Genomic DNA, 25,879 nt, shown 5'->3' with positions numbered 1-25,879 from the left:
TTCATATTTAAAGTGAATATAAGAATTGAATGTCTTTATTGTAATCTTAAAGAGATTAAAAAGGCAAGAAACATAGCACATTTTTAAGAAAAAAATGCATACATGCACATACAATGAATACCTTGCATTCATATGGTTTAAAACTTTCAATATAGGCATTCAATTTTTGAAATCGGTATAGGATTCTTAACGTGATTTGTATTTAGGACTGTGCTTGACTGGTACTCGTACTGTGGATTCAATTATTTTCGTGGATTGAGGAAAACTTGTATTTTCGTGGATATTTGATTTCAAGGTTTTGCCTATCTGTGCATACAAAGCCTATAGAAAATTTGTAATTAGTTGAACATTTAAATTTGTGGTTCACTTATATCCACGAAACCCAGGAATATTGGTATCAAACGAAAAAAAGAAATCCTCAGTACTTTGTTCAAGTTTTTAAATAGGATTTTACTCAAATCTGTAAAACCTGATGAAATATTAAACAATTTATAAATGTTCTTCAGTATAACAAGAGTTCCAGATGGTGCCATGAGTATTTCCTTAACTATAAAGGATTATGTAGAGCTGTAGAGATTAGACATCAGTTATCCAGAATCCTGAAAAAGTTTAATGTACCACTGGTCTCTTGTGGAGGTATGTGAAACATAGTGTATTGGTAAATATCATGAATTTCTTTCACAGGGTAAGAGTTATACATATTCATGGAATCTGTTTAGCTCTGTTAGCTGAGAAAACTAACAATGTACCTATATTTTTTTTAAGTATAAAATACTTACAAAATTCATCAGAATTGGTAGAAAAATCTGTCAATGGAAAGAGGAGAGCCCTATTTATATTAAGTTCAGAGATCAGAAGTTTGGCTTGGTTTCAGGATACAGAAGATAGTGATGAATTTGATGAGGATAAAAGAATTAATTACAAAAAATGACTTACTGCTTCTCAAGGTTAGAGGTCAATAAAATGTTACACTTTATTTTTTAGATATTTATAGTTTCACAATGAAAATCACTATGATCCCTCAGTATGTTTTCTTTCTGTTATATATAAGTAAATCTGTATATAAAGTTCACTCTTGGACCCAGAGCAAACTGACCTAAGAGATGTGATCGTTTAACTGAGGTTCAGAATGCATAGAGTGGGGCAATAATAGGGTGACCTGACAAGACAGATATTGCTTATATAGTAATGTTTGACTGTATTTCAAAGTATGAAAAAAGGAACCCAATGATCTTTTATTTTGCCCTCATATATCAATCAGATTGCAGGTGAGTATTTAATCTGTAGCTCTCTAGTTATCATTCATTTCCTAAAAATGCACAGATAGCTTTTTTTTCAAGAATCCGGAAATACATCAATTCGCTTTAGCTGTTGTGACATGAATGATAATTTTTTTGTGTAAACTTCAGGTGTTGCAGAAATTTGTTTTGACACAATAGATAATATTTCTGACAACAAATTTCTGCATCTTTTAATCAGTTGAGAAATAGACCTTAGGTCATATAGGGTGTATTCTTAATTTGAAAGTTTTGTAAATTGTATTAAATTCCAAAGATGTTCTTTTTCTTAGCACAAAAATATGTTATCTTCAAATTGAAGAAGTAGCAAATCAACAAGACAAGTTTTGTTTTTGCAGAAAGTAAGACACATAGCCAAAGTTAACCTTTTCTTGGTTCTTACAAGTGCATCTGTATTATCTGGAACGTACATGCAGATTCAAATGTAATACAGAATATTGTTGTCCTGATGTGAAATGATTACAGAATACCGTTGAGTTCACATTTTGATTAAAATTCTGTACATCAATACAGAGAATCTTGATCTATGTTTAATTTGGTTTTGATATCTGTTTGTTGCTGTTGATTTATTGATTGTTGCTTGTTTAATGTCCAGTGGCAAATATATCATTTATTTTCAGGATGAGAACAGATAATTAATTCTAATACAATAAATAAGTTTTGTAAAGTTGGTTGACCAGGATGAAAGTGTGGGAAATTTGGACTGCCACTGGAAATTAAAAGTCATGTTTGATTAAGACTTAGACCAAGCTTTTAACCAGATTTTGACTGCCTTTTTCCCTTAAAAAAACCTCAAATCTCTGAGATTTTTTTCCATGGAAATCGATAGCAGGTGATTTTTTAAATATTTTATGTAAGTTGTTGTCAGGTTCAGGGTTGGTTAGATATTAAAGGAAAATTAAAGTTGCATTTGTTAATATAAAATTAGAATAGATACTTGTGAACTTTCATATTCTTCCCTAAAGTACCAAACAATAAATTGAAACACTGAATAAACTTGAAATAGGAAACCAAATTATTTGTAGGAAACAAGTTAATTGTAATAAATGGCAATAATTTATTAATTTGTTCTGTAACTTCATCACTCATATGCAGATGATAGCCAGAGTTTAACAGTTTTAAATGAATTATTGAATTACAACATCATTTTGAGAAAATTATGTTTTGCAACAGTTTACAGTTGATAAATCTGGTTGACATTCATCAGAAACCCTGCAAGGTATCACTCAATGAAATCTGTCGTCAATTTCCCTATTAAAATAAACAAGAGTGTGGGTATTAGGTATAAATTAATTAGATATTATGTAAATGAAGTGCAGATGAAGGACAATTAACTCCAGTTGTTAAGTGTGAAATGTACATTAATTTTGCATTGTGTGAGTTGGCGGAGGCCCGAGTGATAAGGAAAGTTCAATGGAACATGGAATAAGAAAAGATTATAGATTGTATGATGGGTGATCTTGTTGTAAAAGGTCAATCGAAACTTCTAATGATGATTTTAGCTGTAGATTTATCTTTCAAATTAATTTCGGTGCAATACATTATATAACCGAGATTTCGTTGCCAGTTTTTAAGATGATATAGAAGAGGATGTTAGGTACATAAGATTTTCTGAGAAGATTGCATGCTAACATAAAGTTTTGTCCATTTTTTGTAGGACATTTGTGGATCACATTAAAAAAAAAACAATCTACTTGGTTGTGTTGACTTCTATATGTCTTCATGTTCTGTTTGTGTTGTAGGGTTGCTGTAAAATTGATGTATACCTTAAATCTTTTTCATCAATAATTAAAATTACAGATATTCCATGGCAAAAATAGTTGCATAGTATTTCCTTTCATTACGATGTAGTGAGTGTACAGTAAATTGAAATGTCTCTTTTGCTGCTATAATTTCTCCTAATGATAGTTTTTGACATTTATGATCACTATGATGGACGGCCATCACACACCTGTAATCCATTATTTATTAAAGGCATATTTACTACAGTAAGTTTTAAGTACTTTTTACTTAACATTCCTTATCTAATGAGAGGAATTTGTCTGTAGATATTACATCAATAATTCTGTAACATTTTTAAAAAGTTTTATGACCAGTGTAAATTATGATTAGATTAGATCATTGTGACCTACTTAATTAGTGTTACTTAAATAAGGGAAATGTATGTAACATGAATGTACTAACGCATTGTCCTGAGGTATAATAATTGATATTGTTTTTCCCAAAACCCATGAGTCTCCTTATGACTATACACTGTAGATATTTAACTAATATGATTGTTGATCAAGAAGAGATATCTGGTTTGACTCAATTTGATTTCATAGGGATTAATTTTCGTGGTTTCCAGTATGAAAAAGTAATATTCTTTGTAGGTTAAGATTTAATTGGATTTTAATTTTAATTTCAAAAACCAAACAAAAATTTCTGCTCTTACAGTACAATGTATATATAGTTAGACGAAACAGTATGTTATTGTAGGCCTGTGTATGGTATTTACCAATCATTACTTAGATATGAAGCTGTTATTCTCACATGTCTATATCAATATGCTTATAACTAGGATAAATACTCCTTCAACTAATATTTCATAACAAGTATAGTTAGAGGTATATAATTTTGCGTAAATAAAAATAGTCGTGGAGTTTGTGGAGTTCAATCTTTAGTTTTCTGTGTGGTCTGTTCTAGATTGTTGTTAGTGATTGTGTTGCACCTTTCATATCTTCTTCCTGTTTTATAACAAACTATGTACTTTTCTTCATAAAGGAATTAATCAAGATTTGGTTTGAAGAGAAAAAGTCTTTCCCCAATATAGATTAGCACAGGGCTTGGTGACTTCACGTATTTATTGTTAAAGTCAGACACTTCTGTGTGATGAAGGATTTGATTTCCAACTTGTTACGTTAGATATTTAAGAGAAAATGACAACATATGAATATAGAATCATTTTGGGAATTATACAATTTCTGTAAATGTGCAATTCATCAGCAGTGATAAAAAGGAATATACTGTTTGTAGAATTAATCTTTATTATGCCAGACTATATGATATAAACACTTCATGACATTTTTGGTTAATACCCACTGGTACATATAACAACTGTTAATGTAATTATTCTTGTGTGCTGAAATTAGACAAATAAATCTGACATGCAATAGAATTAATGAGAATTCAAATTATTGAAATGAATAAATAAATTGCAATACATCATTCAAGATTAAATAATATATATTGATATTGAAGTAGTATTAATGAGTCCAAGTGTAACAACCTCTTTATTAGATCATAGCAGAATAATCCCTGTAACTTTATGTACCTTTACTACCTCCCTGCAGGAGAGTAAATTGTTCTTCATGCTTGAGGGATTTTCTATGTGAAATGATGCGCCCAATTACTTTTCAATCAACTGAAACACTAATGCAATAGACATCTGTCAGTCATTCTTGTTTACATATCTTTTTTAAAATGAATTTAAAAGGATTGCTCTTCAAATAAATGTATTTAGAATGGACAATTGTTGTTTTCCAAGATCACAGTGTTTGAGTAATTATTAACTTAAGAACGGGTATTGAACTGCAGCTAGCAAAAGTACATTATTCAACTTTAACTTAATACTTATTTCAAACATTGAACAAATAATGTTTGTAACATTACTAAACCTTCCCCCTCCCCTCCCCCCCAATTAAAAATCAAAGTACTGAAGTACTGAACATCAGATGACTGCAAGTTCTTGTGGATGGTCACAAGCACTTGTCTCAGAAAAAAAAATCACATCTCTATACCTGAAAGTGAGATTAATGTACAGATATAATTTTTTTTTCTTAGACAAGTTCGTGCGTGGATGATAAATCAATGAAAGGAAATTCAACCTAACCGTAATAACTATGATATTGAAGTGATACAAATCAGTATACACTGGTTTGTTGTTATATATTATATTAATATTTGTATATTACAGTTACATGTATATATAATTTTCATCCATTTGTATATCATTCTACTCTGCTATATTAATAATAGTGCAGTGCAAGTGCATGGTGGACACTCTTCTGTAATAATTTGATTTTTCTAATAGATTGGATTGAGTAGCCATTCATATTTTCCCGCCAAACATTCAATCTCCCATGCAGAGTTATGGGTCCTAGAGAGAGTGAGGACCAATAACTCTGCATGGGAGATTGCAAACGTTCTTGAGATATTCTTCCTCATGCGTTAACACACATTTTCTGTACGTTTGCATAGATATTAAAGATTTTTTACTTATATATATATTTCTAACATTTTCATATTATTAATTTATGTTCTAAAAAAATTATTTTTAGGAGTATCCATTGAAAAAATGAATTTATAACAAGCGATAAGGAATGTTATTTTGCACTCGATAATGTCCGCATATTAATCATGTTTATAGATCGGTTACAATCCCAACACGAAAGTTATGTAATGGAAATCTAGGGGACAGCAATACATCGGAATGCCCTCACGGTCATCTGATGTAAAAAGAGATGTGCATTAGTAAGTCAACTGACAATAGTAAAACTTAATTTGACATCAGGTGGTCTCTGGAAGGGTTATAATCATCATCATAGAAACAGCAAGTGATTCAGTGGCATAGCTGCAACATAGCATTGTTAGTATATATATATATGCTTACAAATAATTTTAGCAATATTGTTTTTTTTTAATAAGAATTTAAAAAAAATTGTTGAGCTTCTGGGACTGCCATGTATGAAATATTTGTTGCATTTCTAGGGAACAACAAATAAGAGCTCCATGAAATTTGTTCATATCCATTGCTCTTCATCTTCCTCTTTACCAAACACTTAAAGTTGGGGTATCAATAGTAAGCAAACTTCCTCTTTACCAAACACTTAAAGTTGAGGTATCAATAGTAAGCAAACTTCCTCTTAACCAAACACTAAAAGTTGGGGTATCAATAGTTAGCAAACTTCCTCTTTACCAAACACTTAAAGTTAGGGTATCAATAGTAAGCAAACTTCCTCTTTACCAAACACTTAAAGTTGGGGTATCAATAGTTAGCAAACCTCCCCTTTACCAAACACTTAAAGTTGGAGTTTCAATAGTAAGCAAACTTCCTCTTTACCAAACATTTAAAGTTGGGGTATCAATAGTAAGCAAACTTCCTCTTTACCAAACACTTAAAGTTGGGGTATCAATAGTAAGCAAACTTCCTCTTTACCAAACACTAAAAGTTGGGGTATCAATAGTAAGCAAACTTCCTCTTTACCAAACACTTAAAGTTGGGATATCAATAGTAAGCAAACTTCCTCTTTTCCAAACACTTAAAGTTGGGGTATCAGTAGTAAGCAATAACTCACATTTCTACTCTTATGAAGCAGGTGTTTATTGCTCATCTGCAACACATTCTTCATCCCTCAAAACTTTTAGTTTGAAGTATTTATATGAAGTACTGTCATCTCCATTTTCATGTTTTATCTAAATTGATAATCCTAATTAACCAGCCTTTACCATATTTGCACAGTGAATAGAAAGATAGATTACATACTCATATGGTTGAATTCAAGGTACTTATCAAGTTAACATTTATGTAACATATAAAAAGTACTTGACCAAGTTAACATTTTAAAAATGTATCAATTAGACCATATGCTACAGTGTTTTTTTTTCTGTGTCATTTCCGTTTATTTGATCATGATGTATCAGTAATATAGTCCATTATCACCTCCCGACGGTGTTGACTTAGATGTGCAAAGTACAATGACCTAAATATTCCCATACTGAATTACATGTCTTACTATGTAAATGATAGTTGGTATTTCAGATCTTTAGTAGTTCTGCCTATGGTCTTTTTTTGAAAGCTAGAACAGTTTGATTTGATAAAACAAACTGCAATTTGATCAAAATTTTTGAATGAATTGCAAGGTGGAGAGAAACACTTATAATCAAGTCACAATAAGGCCAACGTTTTTTTATTATCTGTTTTACAAGATTTTTTTCAGCGAAATAAAAATAAAAGAATGGATTAGTTTTAATTATTTCTTCTTTTTATTTTGAATATAATTATCCCCTTCTTGCAATTACTTTTTTCTTGTTTTAATAATAAAGATGTAAAGATTGATTTTTGGACATTGTGCTGTACCATACATTTATAAACTGCTTTTGGCATACCGGGTAATTGATTGGGCTACTCAGAGCTTACTGCACAAGAAATTTCAAGTTCGAAAGACCATAGGGTGAACTTTGCAAGTGTGTGTTTTAATCTGGTTTCCTATGCAAAAATATTCATATTCAGTTGCATATTCAGGACAAACATTTTAATGTAATATGATTACTAACCCTCCTTTGCACTAGACCTAGACACGCTAGTTCACAAGGTAACAGTCTGCAGGAAGACATGTCACCCTACAGGGACACATTATTCTGACTCTGAGCCTACCCATTTTTGCTCTTACTCCTTAATGCCACATGCTATGGGGAGAAGCAGCAAATTTCAATTTTAAAATCTTTAGTTTGACCAGCTTGGGTTCAAACCCTCAACCTTTGATTTGTATTTTTAATAGGGGTCAATAAAATGATTGCTGTTCAACCGAGGTTGCTCCCTTTTTAAAAGCTGGAGCGACGTTAGCATGTTTCCAGTCTATTGGAGTTTGCCCAATGTCAGATGACTTTTTGAATATAAGCTGTAATACTATTGCTATTTGTTCATGTAGTTCTTTAAGACCATTAATGTTGTCTGTGGCTTTTTGAGGGTTTATGTTCTTTAGGAGTTTGTAATACCAAGTGTAGATATGGTAAGATGTGAAATATTTGGATGTTCACTAGGTCCTTTATCTGGTATGGTGTCATTGGGTTCTGTATGAAAACCGACTGAAATTGATGGTTCAAGATGTTGGCTTTTTCAGTGGTGTCAGTTATGTGGTTATCATCTTTTTTGAGAGCCAAGATACATGATTTGTCTGTTCTTATGGATTTTAAATACTGGAAAAGGTTTTTTGGCCTTGCCTGATTGTTTGAAGGTTGGTCTGATTCGTTTAAAGGTAAGTCACAAATTATTGTTTTAATGTAATTCCAGTAAGCTTCTCTTTGTTCTTTTTGTACTTTCCTTTTAAGTTTTATATATTTGTCAGAGAAGTTGCTGTCTTTGTGTTTCTTATATAGTCTGTTTTTCTTGTTTATGAGTTTTCTAAGTGAAGTAGTTATCCAGGGTAGTCTATGCTTGTATGTTAGCATTTTTGATGGAATGTTTTCAACAGTCTTCAAATGGTTCAATAGGGTCCTGGTCTCATAGGGATCTTCCCCACATCCTAATATCTATTATATGTGTATACATTTTAATAAGTAGGCCGATTCTACTGGCTATTCTATTAAAACATTTTACAAGAAGACAACTTGTACAAAAATCTAATCTGGATTTAAACAAATTAGGGTTTTATACCTGAGATAGGCAGCATTAAAAATTGTAGTCAAAGGGGTATATAATTGTTCACGTTTTAATTTTAAGGTCGATAGGAACTTGTCATTCAGTTCAAGTTTATCATCACAGAAAACTGAAGAGTGCACTCTAGTTGGTTTGGATGTCAGAAAGTTGGTTTACCAGAACTCTTTAAATACCCACAGTGGGGTGTTAGTTGTGGTTTCTGCCTTGTCGGCAAAGTACTTTTTTACGGATAGTGCTGTTGCCGATTCATCTGCATAATCCAAACAAATACCCCCCACTGTGCATCTGAATCTGCAATTTCGTATTTTCGTGGTCTCTTTTCCATCAATCACTGATTTTATTTTAAAAAAGCAGCAGCGGTCTTCCAGGCAGTGTTCAGCCTCGGCAGCCATGCTAAATATTATCCACTGATACCCTGCACATTTCTACGTGAACAAACTTACCGGGGGGGGGGGGGGGGAAATCAGAAACCAGATTAGGCTTCTGGCAAGAAGAGTGTGGTAAAGTGTTGATATTTCTTTTATTTTCACTACTGCAAAATTTTGGCGATCAGCGAAAAGAAGGTCGGCGGGTTTGTAAAACAGATAATTGAAAAATATTGGCCTAACAGGAAATTTTCAGAAAATGGCAGTAGACAATAATCATTAAGTCAGTCCATCAGTCTGTCAGTCCATCGCTCACTTTGGTTTCCGGGGAAGGCTAACTCAAGTACTATATATCTGATTGGAACCTTACTTGGATATATAGTCACACATAATGAGAGGAATATCCCTATTGATTTGTAGGTTATCACATCAATAGTCAAGGTCATAATTACAAAAAATAGACAGAATTGTTAATAAGTGGTTTCCAGATGCTAAATCAAATACTGCATATGGGATGGCAAACTTCACTTGCACTAATGAGTGGAGGATCCTGCTTCATTTATATGTCACTACATCTAAGGTCAAGGTTATAGTTACTAAAAATAGACTGAATTTTTAATTTTGCCAAAAAGTAGTATCAGATCCTAAACCAAATACTACAGAAGATTACTTGAATATATGGCCACATGAAATTAGAGGAAATTGACTTTTGATTTTGAGGTCAATACATCAAAGATCAAGGTCGTAGAAACTCAATAAAGACTGAACTTTGTGCAGAAAGTGATTTCCAGTTGCTAAATCAAGTACTATATATAGGACCCTTACTGTGATACATGGTTGTATAGAATGAGAGGAATATCCCAATTGCTTTTGAGGTCACTTTTTCTAAGGTCAAGGTCATATTGACTAAAACAGATTTGTTTAAGACAACATTACTTTCTGAAATCAAAACAGAAAAGAATCATTTAAGTAATCAGGAAAAACTATGCAGTCAGCTCCCTATAAGCTATTCCCCTTTAAATGGGGATTGGAGGTATATGAGCTTGCAAACTAAAAGTAATCTTCAATTGATTTTAAATCAAAAATCTATAAATTAATGAACTAAATATTTTGATTTAATTGTTCCATAAGACATTGATTATGCTTAAATACAAAGTCCCAGTTGGTGATACTATATATCAAGAATAATATTAGTGACACATATCAAAATCTTTGTACAACTTCTCAATTGGTGTTATTTATGGTGATTAGGTATAGAATTGGGGGAAGTTTTGAAGACAAATTGCATCATGTTCTATGGCTGCTTCAGCCTAGCTTGTGGTTAGTTTAGGACAAATATGCCATCTTAGGCCATGCAGAAACAGTTTATAGATGTTCCAGGAGTTAGGCTTATAATGATTTATGAATGGACCAAATCTTTTTTTTATCATATCAATGGTCTTTACCAATAAACAAATGACCAAACATAAGTTAAAGAAGCTACAATAAACAAATGACCAAACATAAGTTAAAGAAGCTACAATAAACAAATGACCAAACATAAATTATAGAAGCTACAATAAACAAATGACTATTCATATGATTAATTCAATAAGGAAATGACTATATATAAGCTACAATAATCAAATGACTATACATATGATGACAAATAAATGATCTCACATAAGATGAGCTACAACAAGCAAATGACTACATAGGTTAAGCTACATTAAATAATTGACCGTACATAATATTAGCTATATTAAGCCAATCACTGTAGATAAGATAAACTACAAAAGCAAATAATAAGATAAGCTACAATATCGATAAGCAAATGACTGTACAGAATATAAGCTACAATAAGCAAGTGACTATACATGAGATAATCTACAATAAGCAAATGACTAGCTTTTAATGTAGTATTTTATAAAGAGCTGTTTGTGGGTTTTTTATCGTTTGGCCATAGGGCTGTCTGTCTGCAACTTTTTTTTACCTCATTGGTAGATTCCCCTCCCCTCTTTTTCTAAAGCAAAAATATGTTTCAGACACATTTATTGTGCATCACTAATATCTTACCTATGGATGATGGGAGTTTAACGCAGTAGTTTATTGGTGAAGTTATGGATGTGTTTCAATTTGGATGTAAAAGAAATTAATGTTTTAAAGAAGTAGTGTGCTGATAGTTTTATATGTGTGTCTAGTTTTAACAATGGTGAAAAAATCTTTACTGTATACATCGAAATTTGAGGCAAAAATGCATATGGAGGTCAGAAGTGGGTTTCTCTAATTTTTGTGCTATTTTCACATTTCTTGATCGGTGTGAGAAAAATATTTCTCATATTTCTTGATTGGCGTGAGAAAAATATTTCTCATCACTAGTGAAATATCTGTTCTCAGCAAATAACTGGTCAAAATTTAATTATGACGTCAAATTTTATGGGTTTCTTCTGAATTTCCTTTTGTGATGTCATGAAAAAAGGCGACCATGTCTGATGACGTCACATATAAAGAACACAACTTACTTCAAATCTTTGAAAAGGAAGGATAAAAATCATTAGAGAAACAGATTCCACCAGGCCTCTACAATAACTTTTTTTTCAACTTGTCCAGTAGGACAAGTACATACCAAAATTTACTTGTCCGAATGAAATTGTAACTTGTCCAAAAGAAATCTTAATAATAACCTTTTTTTGCATTTTAAGTTGATTCCAGGAACAAAATGAATTAAAACAATATAACAGAAGTTAGTTTTATATCTTTTGATATACTTTTCAAAAATATGAGTCGAGAACAACTGAATCTAGTCATGTCACTGGACTTTAAGGTTCTAGTTTTCTTCAATGCCAAAGTCTCATCAGACTCTGCACATGAGGCACTGTCTGATAGGCCTGTCAATGTACACTCATTGGATTTGTATCCTGTTTTTAAGCTGAAAAAAAGTTTATTCAAATGCAATCAATAAAAAAAAGAAGATGAGGTATGATTGCCAATAAGATAACTCTCTGCTAGAGACCAAATGACACAGAAACTAAAAAACTATAGGTCACAGTATTGCAAGTATTGTTTTTTTTTCTACATATGATCAAATCTGATTTTGTGAAATTTATGGTAAATAATTTCTTCATTTTTATTTAAAAAATATTTTTGTTAAAAAATTACTGGTTTGGTATTTATTATAAAGCAACAGAATCAAGGTAGGAAAACGAGGTACTGATTTGTCTTGGTCCCGAAATTTCTGTTGCCAAACTGTCTATTTATCATGTCTATTAAATATGTCTCCTACGGTGCCAAACTGTCTATTAAACTTGGAGCCGAATTGTTCCAAGCTGGAGACCAACTGTCTTGTAAAGTTATCCATCTACAAAGCGCATGCAGTAAGACTGGTTTCTGATAATAGTATGCCTTTTACCTGTTAAAAAGTACCTGACAAAGAACCAGTTTTCAATTATCGATTGCAAGTAAACATTATTTGTTATATTTACAAGAAATCTACCCGGAAATTTGTGTTTAATTATAGCCAATTGTGTAAAGATGTTAATATCAGTGAAAATACACCTACTTCATGTAATTGCAGTAATTCCGAATACATTTATGGACCCATTTCCCATGTTATAACAGGAGATCTTAACATCGTTCAAGACCGAGAGTTAAAATCATTCCTCAGTAAAGGACCTAAATATCGTCCCCCGTCAATTATTAATTGGAATGAGTGTCGTAATATCATCCACGACTCACTCCATACTTACTGTTTGAAATGGATAAAACGGGAAAAAGCTGACAAAAAATCTTTGGACTCTTTTTTTAAATCAGTAATGAACATAGTTGATATACGTATTCAACATTTTAAAGAACATTTTACTCTTAACAATAACCACAATAAACCTATTTCTCGTATCAAACATAAACTAAAAGAACTAGCCAAGGAATTTGTTTTTGTCCCGGCCGATAAAGCTGCTAATAATATTATTATTGTTTGACGTAAATTTTACATTGAGGTTCTGAAAAAAGAAATCACCAATTCACCAACATTCCAACTGACTCCATTTTCAGAAAACGACATCTGTAACAAACATAAACTTTTAGCTACCGCTTTACAAGCAGAACCAAATACAATGAAAGTCCCAACTATGTATTGGCTTCCGAAGCTACACAAAACACCTTACAAATATAGATTCATTTTGTCTTCAAGCCATTGTTCCACTACTAAATTGTCTATTCTTCTTACCAGTACACTTGGTACAATCAAAAACCTGATAATAAATTGTTCAAATAAGGCCTTCGAAAATAGTGGAATTAATTACTTTTGGAGTGTCAAGAACTCGTTGGAAGTACTTGATAAATTGCATGCATATATTGGTGATTTTGAATCTGTTCAAAGTTTTGATTTTTCTACCCTATATACCACATTGCCTCACATTCTCATTAAGAAAAAATTCACACACCTAATTAAATGGGCATTTAAAAAGTCAGAATGTGAATATATATGTTCAAACTCTTTTAGGTCATTTTTTAGTAGCAATAAACAAAAAAACTATGTCAATTGGACATGCTTTGATACTATATATGCCCTTGAATTTTTACTAGATAACATTTTTGTTCGCTTTGGAGATTCCGTATATCGTCAGGTTATCGGAATTCCAATGGGGACTAACTGTGCACCACTTATTGCGGACCTTTTTTTGTATTGCTATGAGTTACAATTTATGACAAAAATCAGTAAAGACCCATCGAAACAACATCTGATACACAAATTTAATAATACTTTTAGATATTTGGATGATATTTTGGCTCTCAATAATGACGACTTCAGTATGTATACTAAAGAAATTTATCCTGTTGAACTTACTTTAAATAAAGCTAATACTAACAATGACCACTGCCCTTTCCTCGATCTTGATATCTATATCATTAACGGAAAGCTTAATACTAAAATATATGATAAAAGAGATGATTTTTCATTTCCTATCGTTAATTATCCATTTTTAGATGGTGACGTTCCCTTGTCACCATCTTACGGTGTTTATATATCTCAACTTGTACGATTCGCTCGTGTATGTAACAATGTTTTAGATTTTAACGAGAGAAATGTATGTATTACTGAAAAATTATTACACCAGGGTTTTCGATATCACAAACTAGTCAAAACATTTACTAAATTTTATCATCGGTATAAGGACATCATTCGTAAATATAGCTCAACATGCAGACTTCTTATACGTTCAGGTATTTCACATCCAATTTTTTATGGAAATATTCTTTATAAAGCACAAAAATGTCAGTATTCACCTCTGAAACTAACAAAACCTTTAAATAGACTTATTAAGAAGGGATATAGTTACGATACTGTTGTCAGGTCATTAAAGATTGCATATTTTGGCGTTGATATTGATTCACTTATAGGGTCTTTGCATCTGCACTAAACACATTTATTTAAAAACCAGTTGTTGGCATGACACGGGTTATGTTCTTCTCATATATGTTATGATGGTATGATACTAAACCCCTAACGGGAAGGATTGTGCCTGATATTCATATGATGAAGACATAATCTTTCAATTAGTTTAATTGAAGTCTGGAGCTGGCATGTCAGTTAACTGCTAGTAGTCTGTTGTTATTTATGTATTATTGTCATTTTGTTTATTTTCTTTGGTTACATCTTCTGACATCAGACTCGGACTTCTCTTGAACTGAATTTTAATGTGCGTATTGTTATGCGTTTACTTTTCTACATTGGCTAGAGGTATAGGGGGAGGGTTGAGATCTCATAAACATGTTTAACCCCGCCGCATTTTTGCGCCTGTCCCAAGTCAGGAGCCTCTAGCCTTTGTTAGTCTTGTATTATTTTTAATTTTAGTTTCTTGTGTACAATTTGGAGTTTAGTATGGCGTTCATTATCACTGAACTAGTATATATATTTGTTTAGGGGCCAGCTGAAGGACGCCTCCGGGTGCGGGAATTTCTCGCTGCATTGAAGACCTGTTGGTGGCCTTCTGCTGTTGTCTGTTCTGTGGTCGGGTTGTTGTCTCTTTGACACATTCCCCATTTCCATTCTCAATTTTATGTCAAATTAATACTTGTTTTTATCTTCTTTTTTTGTTTTTTGTTTATAATTACTTTGTTCATCAAAGTTGGATTAAATTTATTTTATGCAGAATAAATTTACTTGTCCCATCGGACAAGCTTGATATAGCTTTTACTTGTCCGACCTTTTTTTCCTCTGGTACCGGACAATCGGACAAGCGTTATTGTCGAGCCCTGTCCACCACTATAACTTGTGTATTACGATATTTCTCCACTCTTAACAGTTAAATTTTAATTATTTAAAAAGCTTTAAATATTAAAATTTAACTGTCTCCAGTGGAGAAATATCGTAACACACTTGTTGCAGTGGTGAAATCTATATTTTTAGCATGGCCTAGTGAAAGTTGAAAGTCAATGCAGACAATAAAAGTACTTACATAGAAAATAAAGGCGATTATAAAGTAGATTAATGCAGGACAATACATTTATATTGAATTATAAGATTTGTATGGCTGAGAAACATTATATTCAAATTAAGCAGTGTGACTTGCAATGTTATTGGTTTTGAGTTTACAGATAGAATGAAATGGATGTAGACAAGACGATTACAAATAACAGAAAGTTGATATGGTTTCATTTCAGGACAACATAGGGACATTGCAGGCATTTTTTCCTGTGGGAAATTGTAGAAAATCTGTCAGTAGAAATTACATTGTTTTGTTTGTTTTTTAAGATTTATAGATAGATTATTTGCTGAGTTTGATTTATTTTTCTTGATTAACTTTCATTAGAAATTCAGAGGTGGAAATTTTGAAAGTCCAAGATGTATGATTAAAAAAGGAAACTTATGTATTTGAAGAAATGTTTGATGAATTGTCATAACGTATAAAATTAATGTAAATTACTTCTTTGTATTTGATTTGGTTTTATACCTGCAAAGGAATTTCTGTGATAGATCAACTTGGTAATTTTCTATTTTCTCTTATTAAAGCAAATGGACCATTGTATAATGTGTTAGTCAATATCCACTAAAATCAATATCAAATATGATCGAAAAAGAATTAATCTACAGTATCATATTTTGTTTTAATGTTCCTCCTCAGTTGAAATTTTCTGTTAGCCAAAATCAAAAGGAATTGGTAACCCTCCATGAACCCAGTTACCCTTTAAAAGTAATACTGAGTAAGATGAGAAAAATTGATAGCAAAAAAGGTCATGTATATATGAGTTTTCCTGACCCAATCATATATTTACTGGCTTCAGGCGTATCAGGGCAGTCAGTGAATTTGAGTTATAGGATCAATTTAGGCAGTTCATTCCTAGTTCTTATAATTATTTTCCTGTGTAAGCAATTTCAGTAAAGGGAAAGAGAAAGATAGTTAATTGATATATCATGAAAAAGAAATTTAGGTGAACAATACTAAGACAACACTTTAGAAGAGACATACTTAATTGATATATCATGAAAAGGTAGTTGGAAAATACTAAGGCCATACTTTGATTTTTATCCTACGCAAAGTTTTTTTTTTTTTGTTTTACATCATGAAGCTGTAATGCTTACAATATTTGTTCGTAGGTAGGACGTCATCAAGGTGTATAGGTTTGTTTTAAGACGTAGACTCCTTTATTTAATTAAAAAAGTATTATTCTTGTTTGATCTTGAAACATTAGACATGATCACGATAATATCATAGCAAACTAAAATAGCTATTTTCATGTAACAGTTCTGTTGCTGCGCTCAATGTGAAAAAAATAGAAGTTTTGTATTTTATTACTTTGTTTATTTAATTCATGTTTTTAATTAAGACATGATTAATTTTTTACATAGTTATCACAAGACTCTGTATGATTTTATATTTTAATGGTGTACTGTGTCAGGAACTATGGGTACTATTATTATTATAACAGTGTGAGTAGCTACATTATGTCTGGGCAGATGGATTTAAGAAATTTCTTGAATTATTCCATGTAGCTTATGTTTTTTGTTTGAAATTTTAATAGCTGCACTTGTTGAAGCAGATTAATTGATGAAATTTGTAAAATTAGTGCTTGCATAGCATGTGTTTTGAATCTTTTGTGAACTTTAATTTAACCATAGTTACCTATAAATAGAAGAAAGTAAATGAAAGGCATGCAATGAGACAGCACTCCAACAGTACAATAAACCCATAAATGACACATAGATGTTGTTAGTATATATGACCTTCATCAATAGTCAAATGTCGACATCATATGTCCTTTTAAAAAAGCTCCAAATACAAAGTAGGAACAAGGATATAAAAGTCAATGAGACCACACTTTAGCAATACAATAAAACCATAAATGACACTATGATCTTCATCAATAGCTAAATGTCTATACAGTGTCATACCTGTGTCTAGACAAGATGTGAAGAAATTTAACAGAGACTGTTGTCAACACAAATAACTTAAATAGCATAAAACACAAAGTGGGAACAGTCACATGACATACAAATATCCAAACCAAGATTTCTTATTTATAATGAAATGAATATGCTCTCAGCAGTACAGATTGATAAAAGCAGTTTTAAAATATCTTTTTATTTATAACGAATTTTAATTTTACTGTGCATAATCAAAAGACTTTGTCCTTAAAATCATAATACATGTAATAATTGGCCAAAACATTTTACCAAGTTGAAGTTTGAAATTGTCTCTTCAAACTGATCAGCTTGTAAAAAGTTTTAGCCTATTATTGTAAAAGGTTTTTAGTATAGAGCAAGTGCAGTGTAAACAAATATTTGTTTACCATCCCAATTCCAGAAATTGACATTCACAATATGCACAGTGATTTTTGTCTTCTAAGGTAGCTTTAGAAATGTTTAATAAGAAATAATTTGGTTTTTATTAACTGACGTAAGGCTTTAAACAAATGAGCTATTCTGACCTCTAACATAATACAAAGTGGTAGAACAAACAAGACAATTTAGTATCAAGATTGTAGTATTAATCTTTCTATTTTATGTATTAGAAGATGTATTGTATTGTCAGTCTCAGTCATGTTATAGTTTCTCTTCATTTATTCTTTCATTCATTTACTGTGTAAGTACTAACTATAAATCAAGATATAGAGTACATTCCTGTCTACTGGCATTAGTACATTGTACTATAATGCTAGGTAAGATAGTGTTTATTTGAACAGACTTAATATTCTTCTGATATACAATATGTATCTAGACAACTGATGCAGCAATTACTTTCCAATAATTCACCCTGTCATTAAAGTTTTCAAGAACTTTCCATTATGGTGAAATTTATGTCTTAACATTGAAGCTTAAAGAAGAAACTTATATCATGTCTCGTTGTGTTGCAGATGAAGAACAGGAATAAAAGCCCTGTTCATTGATAATTTTCTATGTTTTCTATGTATTGTGTGCGATTTTGTCCCATGTACATTTACTCCATATCCTTTCATTTTCTATTGTTAACATTTTTGACTCCTTTGCAGTTAGTCTAAAGTAAATGTAGGACAGTTTGTAGGCCCTTTACCAATTTTTTTCATTGAGACCTTTGGCATCAGGACATATATTGCATACAGGTGAGGTGTAAATTAATTTTCTTGCATTATTTCATTTTTCGAAAGAGCTTTAAAAAAAAAAATCAGGTGTTAAAATGAAAGTTGTGTTGGTGAAATGCATGTAAATCTTATGTCAAGTCACATGAAGCAAGCTGTTATACCAGGGCAATGTTGAAACAATACAAATGTTCAGATATCTCTAGGAAAAACTTAAATTAACTGCCCTCTGTGCCCTGTTAAGAGGGAAATTTGTGATTGGAGAAAATAAGATACTTAATATTTTAGCTCCATAATTTGCTCCTTAATAATCCAAGTGTCTACAAATTGGTATTTTGTCGAGTGGTAAAAATTGTTTTTTTCTCTCCTTTATACAAAGCATACTTCGTGAATTTGTTATTCCTATAACTTGCTGTTTATGCTATCTTGTCTTGTTTGTCCATTCATGACTGGACATCATGTCCATTCATATCTATTTAACACTTTGTATGTACAAAGAGGTACCACATGTAATCTGTCTCCAGAAAAATATTTACAATGGTTCCTTTGACATAAATACATGTAAGATCAATGTTAAAGTGTAGTTTTTACATCCTTTTGATGGAGAATTGTCTAACTGGCATTTACACCACCTCTAATTATTTACAAAGTTTTAAGATCAAGCTCAACTGTTTCAGCATTATGGAAAAAGCTTTTAAGCGCTATAAAAATATCATCTTGCATCTTGTCAATATTGAACTTTGTCCATTGGTTTTAGAAAAGGAGTTATGAATCCTATTTAATTTGAAGATCAAAGTCACTCAATAGTCAACACATCTTCATTGACAAGGACCTTATTGTAGTGTGTATATAATGTACTAATTTGACTGAAAGAAGTCATGCAGCTGTATTCAATTAATGAAATAACTGAAGGTGTGATCAATCAATACTAAAATATTTTCACAGTTATGTTTTTGAATTAAATTATATTTTCAATCAAATTCCTAGTATGATGTTAGGCATTTATGCTTTTTTGAAAGCAAGTAATAGTACCTCTTTGACCTGCTCTGGTTCTATTATTTTTATCATAAAAGTGAGGATTGAGAGAAAACTGATAAATGTTAATGTAGTGCGTCTTAAATGGTAGAAATCTGATCAGAACTACTTCCAGTTACATGACAGATGATGTATTTCTGTCAAAATTATGTATCTGCACTGAAAATGCAAGATATTATAAAATCACTTATGATTAATAACAAAACTGTCAGAAAAATGGTGGTTATACTTTGTAGATTTTTTGTAGAAAATGAAATAAATCTGATGTGTTTAACATGTTGTTAAAATTGGTCACGGTAAAAGCTTTAAAATTGGTCACGGTAAAAGCTTTAAAATTGGTCACGGTAACTTTCCCCTTTGTCATCCCTAATTAAATGTTCCAAAAATGTTTAGTTTCTAAAGGATAAAATTTAAGTTTATCTTATACAGGAAGAAAATAACATCCCTTTTATTTTTAACTATTTTCAATATAAAAAAAAATGTAAATTCCCTTTGTGTTTGAAATGTGTCTTTTATGGTTTCATTCATTTTGAACAATTTTCCCTTTTGCATTAATAATACTTCAATTGGAGTCATTTGCTTTTGAATCAGTTTGTGTTCTCTGTTTACAGTTATTTTGGTGTTTAAGATTAGTCTGTGCTGTCATTTCCTGCTCATCATATCTGTCTGGTATTCTTTTTAGAAAGCACTCAATCCTTATCTTAAAAGTACATGACCAACCTCTGATCAATAATTTTGTTAATAAGCAGAAACCCACACAGGTGTCAGTACTTTTAAAACTTATATTCATAGAGAAGAATGTAACTATATAATTGTTAATAAATACCACAGTATGTCATGCACATGTATATTCTTCCTCATCTAAAACACATTTTTGTTTTACGTTTTTGTACGTTTTGACCCATTAGTGAACCAATTTTCAAAGAATCCATCCTACCTTACTTTCTCTGCCAACATGCTTCTGAAGTTGTTATGTTCAGTTTACCAAATTGTGACGGTACTGTTATGAGCTATTTATTAGTTTAACATGAATAAGTTAGAATTATCTTTATGTTTTAATCATGTTTATTTTGTTAAAGTTGTTATTAACAGGACTGTATACATTCTGTGGGTAGATCTTAGGTTTGAAGTGCTCTTCTTGAACTTTGTGCTCAAAATCGAATTTTTTACTTGTAAATAACAAAATGGGACAGGTAAAACAGTTATGTTTAGGTCATTAAACTTCAGATTTTCTGTGACTTGACTGTTAGTGTTGCTCCCCACCTATTACAACTTATTCAATTCTGAACAAATTGCTATTTGTTTTATAAAAGCAAACTGTTCAACTGGTCAGAAATTTGTACAAACTGCTGTAGAAAATCAGTCAAGTTGTGAAAGTGCAAGGGGATAAAATAAAGTATACTTACAATCCTATAAGACTTTAATTCCACCTCAATGATATTATGAAAAATCTGTCTAACAATTTGTATATATACAAATTTTATTGTAATTGTCATGCTAAAGGTGATAGGTAGTACTTTTTATGCCCCCGCCGTAGTGGAGGTGGCATTAAGTTTAACCCTTGTCCGTCTGTACGTCCGTCTGTATGAACGTCCCAAAGTTGGTTTCCGTTCTCTTACTTTGGTTTGCCTCTACCAAAATGTTATGAAACTTATACACAATGCTTATTACCACAAAACACAGATCAAGTTTGAATTTTGGTGGTGTCACTTTAACCATTCTAGAGTTATGCCCCTTTATAAATGGAAAAATTGCTGAATTATTATACGCCCGTCAAATTTTTGACGGGACGTATTATGTTATACAAATGTCCGGCGTCCGTCTGTCTGTCTGTCCGGCGTAAACATGTCGCACCGTAACTTGAGAATGACTTATCCAAATTTCATGAAACTTAACATAGTTGTTTCTTATGATGGTCAAACGATCTGTATACTTTTTGGTGAAAATAAGATTAAAACTTTTTGAGTTACGGGACTTAGTATCTAAAACAGGTGTGTTTTTTTTTCACATGTCGCGCCATATCTCAAACACAATTTATGATTATTGATTAAAACTTCACACACTTCTTAGTTATATTAATCTTAAGATCTGTATACTTTTTGGTGATGATTCAAAATTTTATTTTAGAGTTATTGAGTATTTTGTTAAAAAAGGGGGAGGGGTTTTTCACATGTCGCGCCGTATCTCAAAAACGATTTATGATTATTGCTTAAAATTTTACACACTTCTTAGTTATATTAATCTAAAGATCTGTATACTTTTTGGTTTAGATTCAAAATTTTATTTTTGAGATATTGATTTATTTTTTTTTTAAAAGGGGGGGTTTTCACATGTCGCGCCGTTTCTCAAAAACGATATATGATTATTGCTTAAAATTTTGCAAACTTCTTAGTTATATTAATCTAAAGATCTGTATACTTTTTGGTTTTGATTCAAAATTTTATTTTAGAGATATTGAGTTTTTTGTAAAAAAAAAGGGGGGTTTTCGCATGTCACGCCGTATGTCAGAAACTATTTATGCTTATTGCATAAAAATTCACACACAAGACGACAGGCGTATCATGCGCTCATGGCACAGCTGTTTATTAGTTTCTGTTCTCTTACTTTAGTTTGCCTCAACCAAATGTTATGAACTTATACACAATGCTTATTACCACATAATACAGATCAAGTTTGAATTTTGGTGGTGTCACTCTAACAGTTCCAGAGTTATGCCCGTTTACAAATATGAAAATGGCTGAATTTTTCGTTTCCGTTCTCCAACTTAAGTTTACCTGAACCAAATGTTATGAAATTTATACACAATGCTTATTACCACAAAACACAGATCAAGTTTGAATTTTGGTGGTGTCACTTTAACCGTTCTAGAGTTATGCCCCTTTACAAATGAAAAAATTGCTGAATTTTTCGTTTCTAGATATAAGAAGATGTGGTATGAGTGCCAATGAGACAACTCTCCATCCAAGTCTTCAGTTATGTCCCTTTGTAATTATATGATATGCAAGCAGGGGCATCATATGTGTCCCATGGACACATTTCCCATTTATTCATAATATCATTGAAGTGGAATTAAAGTCTTATAGGATAAAGATAAAAAAAAAGTCTTATAGGATTGTTAGGCCAGGGTTTTTTTAAATTTCTTGGTTTACAGATTCGCCGACCCTATTTTTCTGATTTGCAGAATAAAAATAAAATTGACATTTCATGCTTTTTTATTCCCGCCGACCCTAACAAACACATTATCCCTGAAATATAGATAAAAATATTCTTTTTTATGAAATTAAATGCATTAAACATTAACAGAATTGATTACACATTGTGTTGTAAAAAAATAAAAATTAAAAAATAATCCGTATGTTTAAGTATCTAAAAATAGACAAATCAATCATAACTGACCTTGAAATGTTGTTTGCACTAATAATTTTGTGGAGCGAAACCTGTCTTTAAAACCCTTTACAATAAGTTTGTTTTCCTTTTTTGTCATAATTCCGTAAGATGTATCATCTCATAGATGAAATGGACCTGTCCAAATGTGAAAGACGTCAAGTTAAAGTAATAGATATTCACAAACAATTTGGAATTTTCTTGTTTCATAGATATTAAAAAAAAAGTTTGTCCATTTGGATATCAAAAACGGGAATGCATGACAACTGATGAATTCAATATCCTCATCTTTCTAGTGGAAGAGTCTATTTCGTTTTTGACACAAATGGTAAAGCTTAGTTTTCGTACGACTACGTGTTTGCAATTTTATTTATTAGTTTTCGTGCTTGAAGATCATTATTCACCATGTTTCCTGAAATTTGATAAAAAGCAATGTGAATCTGTTTTTTCTTGTTCATGAAATGACGATTTAATTTTGTCTTTTTCTGTGGACATATCCCCCCTTTTTGGAAATTGTATAAATATAATATAAATATATAATTTTTTTTTACATGTCTTGAAAGATTTTTTTGTTCTTTTTTTTTCCTACCGACCAACCGACCTGACTTTTTCATGTGAAAAATCCGGAAACCATCAAATTAAAAAACCCTGGCTTAAGTATGCGGTATTTTATCACCTTGCACTATCACGACTTGACTGGTTTTCTACAGCAGTTTGTTCAAATTTCTGACCAGTTGAACAGTTTGGTTTTATAAAACAAATAGCAATTTGGTCAGAATTTTGAATAAGTTGCAATAGGCAGAGAGCAACACTTACAGTCAAGTCACAGTAAACCCTAGCAATTTATATTTCAACAAGGCCTAAAATTTTTGATGGAAATGTTCTTGATAAGATTGAAAAAAGATGGTGCATTTTCAGGAAAACTGCTCACGTTAATGAGGTTCGTAAAGAGGGATATGTGCAGGACAAATGGGAAATAAAATGTCAATTTAGCAATGGATGAGAAATAAAAAAAAATAGCTTTCACATTGCTTTTTTCATTAGCATGAAACATGAATAATGAGCTTCAAGTCTGAATACACATGAAATGACAATTGCTGACACTTCACATGTAAGTTACCCTGTACCACCCATTCTGCTGAGGAACAATGAATAAATCATGTTGGTCAAACTATTTCAAAATTTCAAGATATTGATCTATACATATTAAGAATACACCAAGCATAGAATATGTCTGTGACCATCAATAAAGCCTGACAAGTATACATACTAACTTAATGACAACACCTACTCCATGTAATTGTGGTAGATTACCTCATGACTAGAGTTTTCCTACTTGTTATTCATTTCTGCATAACTGAATCAATTTTGATATTTCACTCTGACATTGTTTGCTTATAGATATATGGCGGGAGAACCAATCTTTGACAGTCATATTATATAACCTACACCAGACTTCCCAAGTTTACAATAGAAAATTGTCTGTGGCTTTCTGTTTAAAAGTACAACAATTGTAAGGAATCTTAATCAATTATGTAATTCATTTGTTAAGTTAATTATCCAAAGCTTTGTTGAGTTTGAAGCCAATCGGGACGGATTTGCATAGACGTAAAAATTGTGATATTTTTTGCACTAACTGTTATACTTTTTTGTAAAGCTTTTATAGCTTTGGCATAAATGATATCAAATAAGTTTTAAATCTTTGAAAACTTTTGATTATATATGGATTTTATCCATTGATTTGATTATAGGGTTTCCAATTGTCTGCAAATTCAGGAAGTTTGACAGTAAAATTAGTTAAAACAACATTAGTAATTGCTTTAGGTGACATTTGTTATGTAAACAGTTGATTTTCACTATATATAGCTATAAAGTGAACTGTGATGATTTTGTTAAAAAAAAAAAGGCAATTAACTACGGTTTAGATAAATAAAAAAATGATGATTTGGGCGATTTTTATACGACCGCAAAAAAAATTTTGTGGTCATATATTGGTTTGATGTTTGCGTCGACGTCCGAAGACACATTAGTTTTCGCACTCTAACTTTAGTTTAAGTGAATGGATCTCAATGAAATTTTACCATAAGGTTCAATACCACAAAAGGAAGGTGGGGATTGATTTTGGGGGTTATGGTACCCACAGTTAAGGAATTAGGGGCCAAAAAGGGGCCAAAAATAAGCATTTTTGTAACTTCCAGACATAACTTGTGTGTAAGTGTATGGATCTCTCTGACAATGTACCACAAGGTTCCATATCACAAAGGGAATGCTGGGATTGATTTTGGGGGTAATTGCCTCCAAATTTTAGGAATTAGGGGCCAAAAAGGGGCAAAAAACAAGCATTTTTCTAGTTTCATGACAATAACTTGTGTGTAAGTGTATGGATCTCTCTGACATTGTATCACAAGGTTCCATATCACATAGGGAATGCTGGGATTGATTTTGGGGGTAATTGCCTCCAAATTTTAGGAATTAGGGGCCAAAAAGGGATAAAAACAAGCATTTTTCTAGTTTCATGACAATAACTTGTGTGTAAGTGTATGGATCTTTCTGAAATTGTACTACAAGGTTCCATATCACAAAGGGAAAGCTGGAATTGAGTTTGGGGGTAATTGCCTAAAACGTTTAGGAAAAAGGGGCCAAATAGGGGCCAAAAATAAGCATTTTTCTAGTTTCCAGACAATAACTTGTGTTCAAGTGTATGGATGTCTCTAAAATTGTTCAGCAAGCTACCATACCACACAGGGAAGGCTGGGATTTTTTGGGGGTAATTGCCTCAAAATGTTAGGAATTAGGGGCCAAAAAGGGGCAAAAAACTAGCATTTTACAGTTTCATGACAATAACT

General features: G+C 31.6%; 1 protein-coding gene and 1 long non-coding RNA gene across 4 annotated transcripts in view; both read left to right on the top strand.

The window, feature by feature from the left end:
- LOC127702382 (probable ATP-dependent RNA helicase DHX35) overlaps window positions 1-25,879 on the top strand; it is a 197,653-nt gene that overhangs the window by 42,862 nt on the left and 128,912 nt on the right. For all 3 annotated transcript variants that reach the window (XM_052206536.1, XM_052206535.1, XM_052206534.1), the window contains one exon: window positions 507-636. In XM_052206536.1, coding sequence (XP_052062496.1) covers window positions 507-636 — 130 coding nt within the window. The remainder of the gene's footprint in view (window positions 1-506; window positions 637-25,879) is intronic.
- LOC127702384 (uncharacterized) overlaps window positions 25,046-25,879 on the top strand; it is a 110,606-nt gene continuing 109,772 nt past the window's right edge. The window contains exon 1 of the long non-coding RNA XR_007982399.1: window positions 25,046-25,441. This is a non-coding gene — a long non-coding RNA (uncharacterized LOC127702384). The remainder of the gene's footprint in view (window positions 25,442-25,879) is intronic.

The sequence above is a fragment of the Mytilus californianus genome, unplaced genomic scaffold (genome assembly GCF_021869535.1).
Source record: "Mytilus californianus isolate M0D057914Y unplaced genomic scaffold, xbMytCali1.0.p SCAF_5, whole genome shotgun sequence".
Taxonomy (NCBI): Eukaryota; Metazoa; Mollusca; class Bivalvia; order Mytilida; family Mytilidae; genus Mytilus; species Mytilus californianus.
This window is presented reverse-complemented; position numbering and strand designations above follow the sequence as displayed.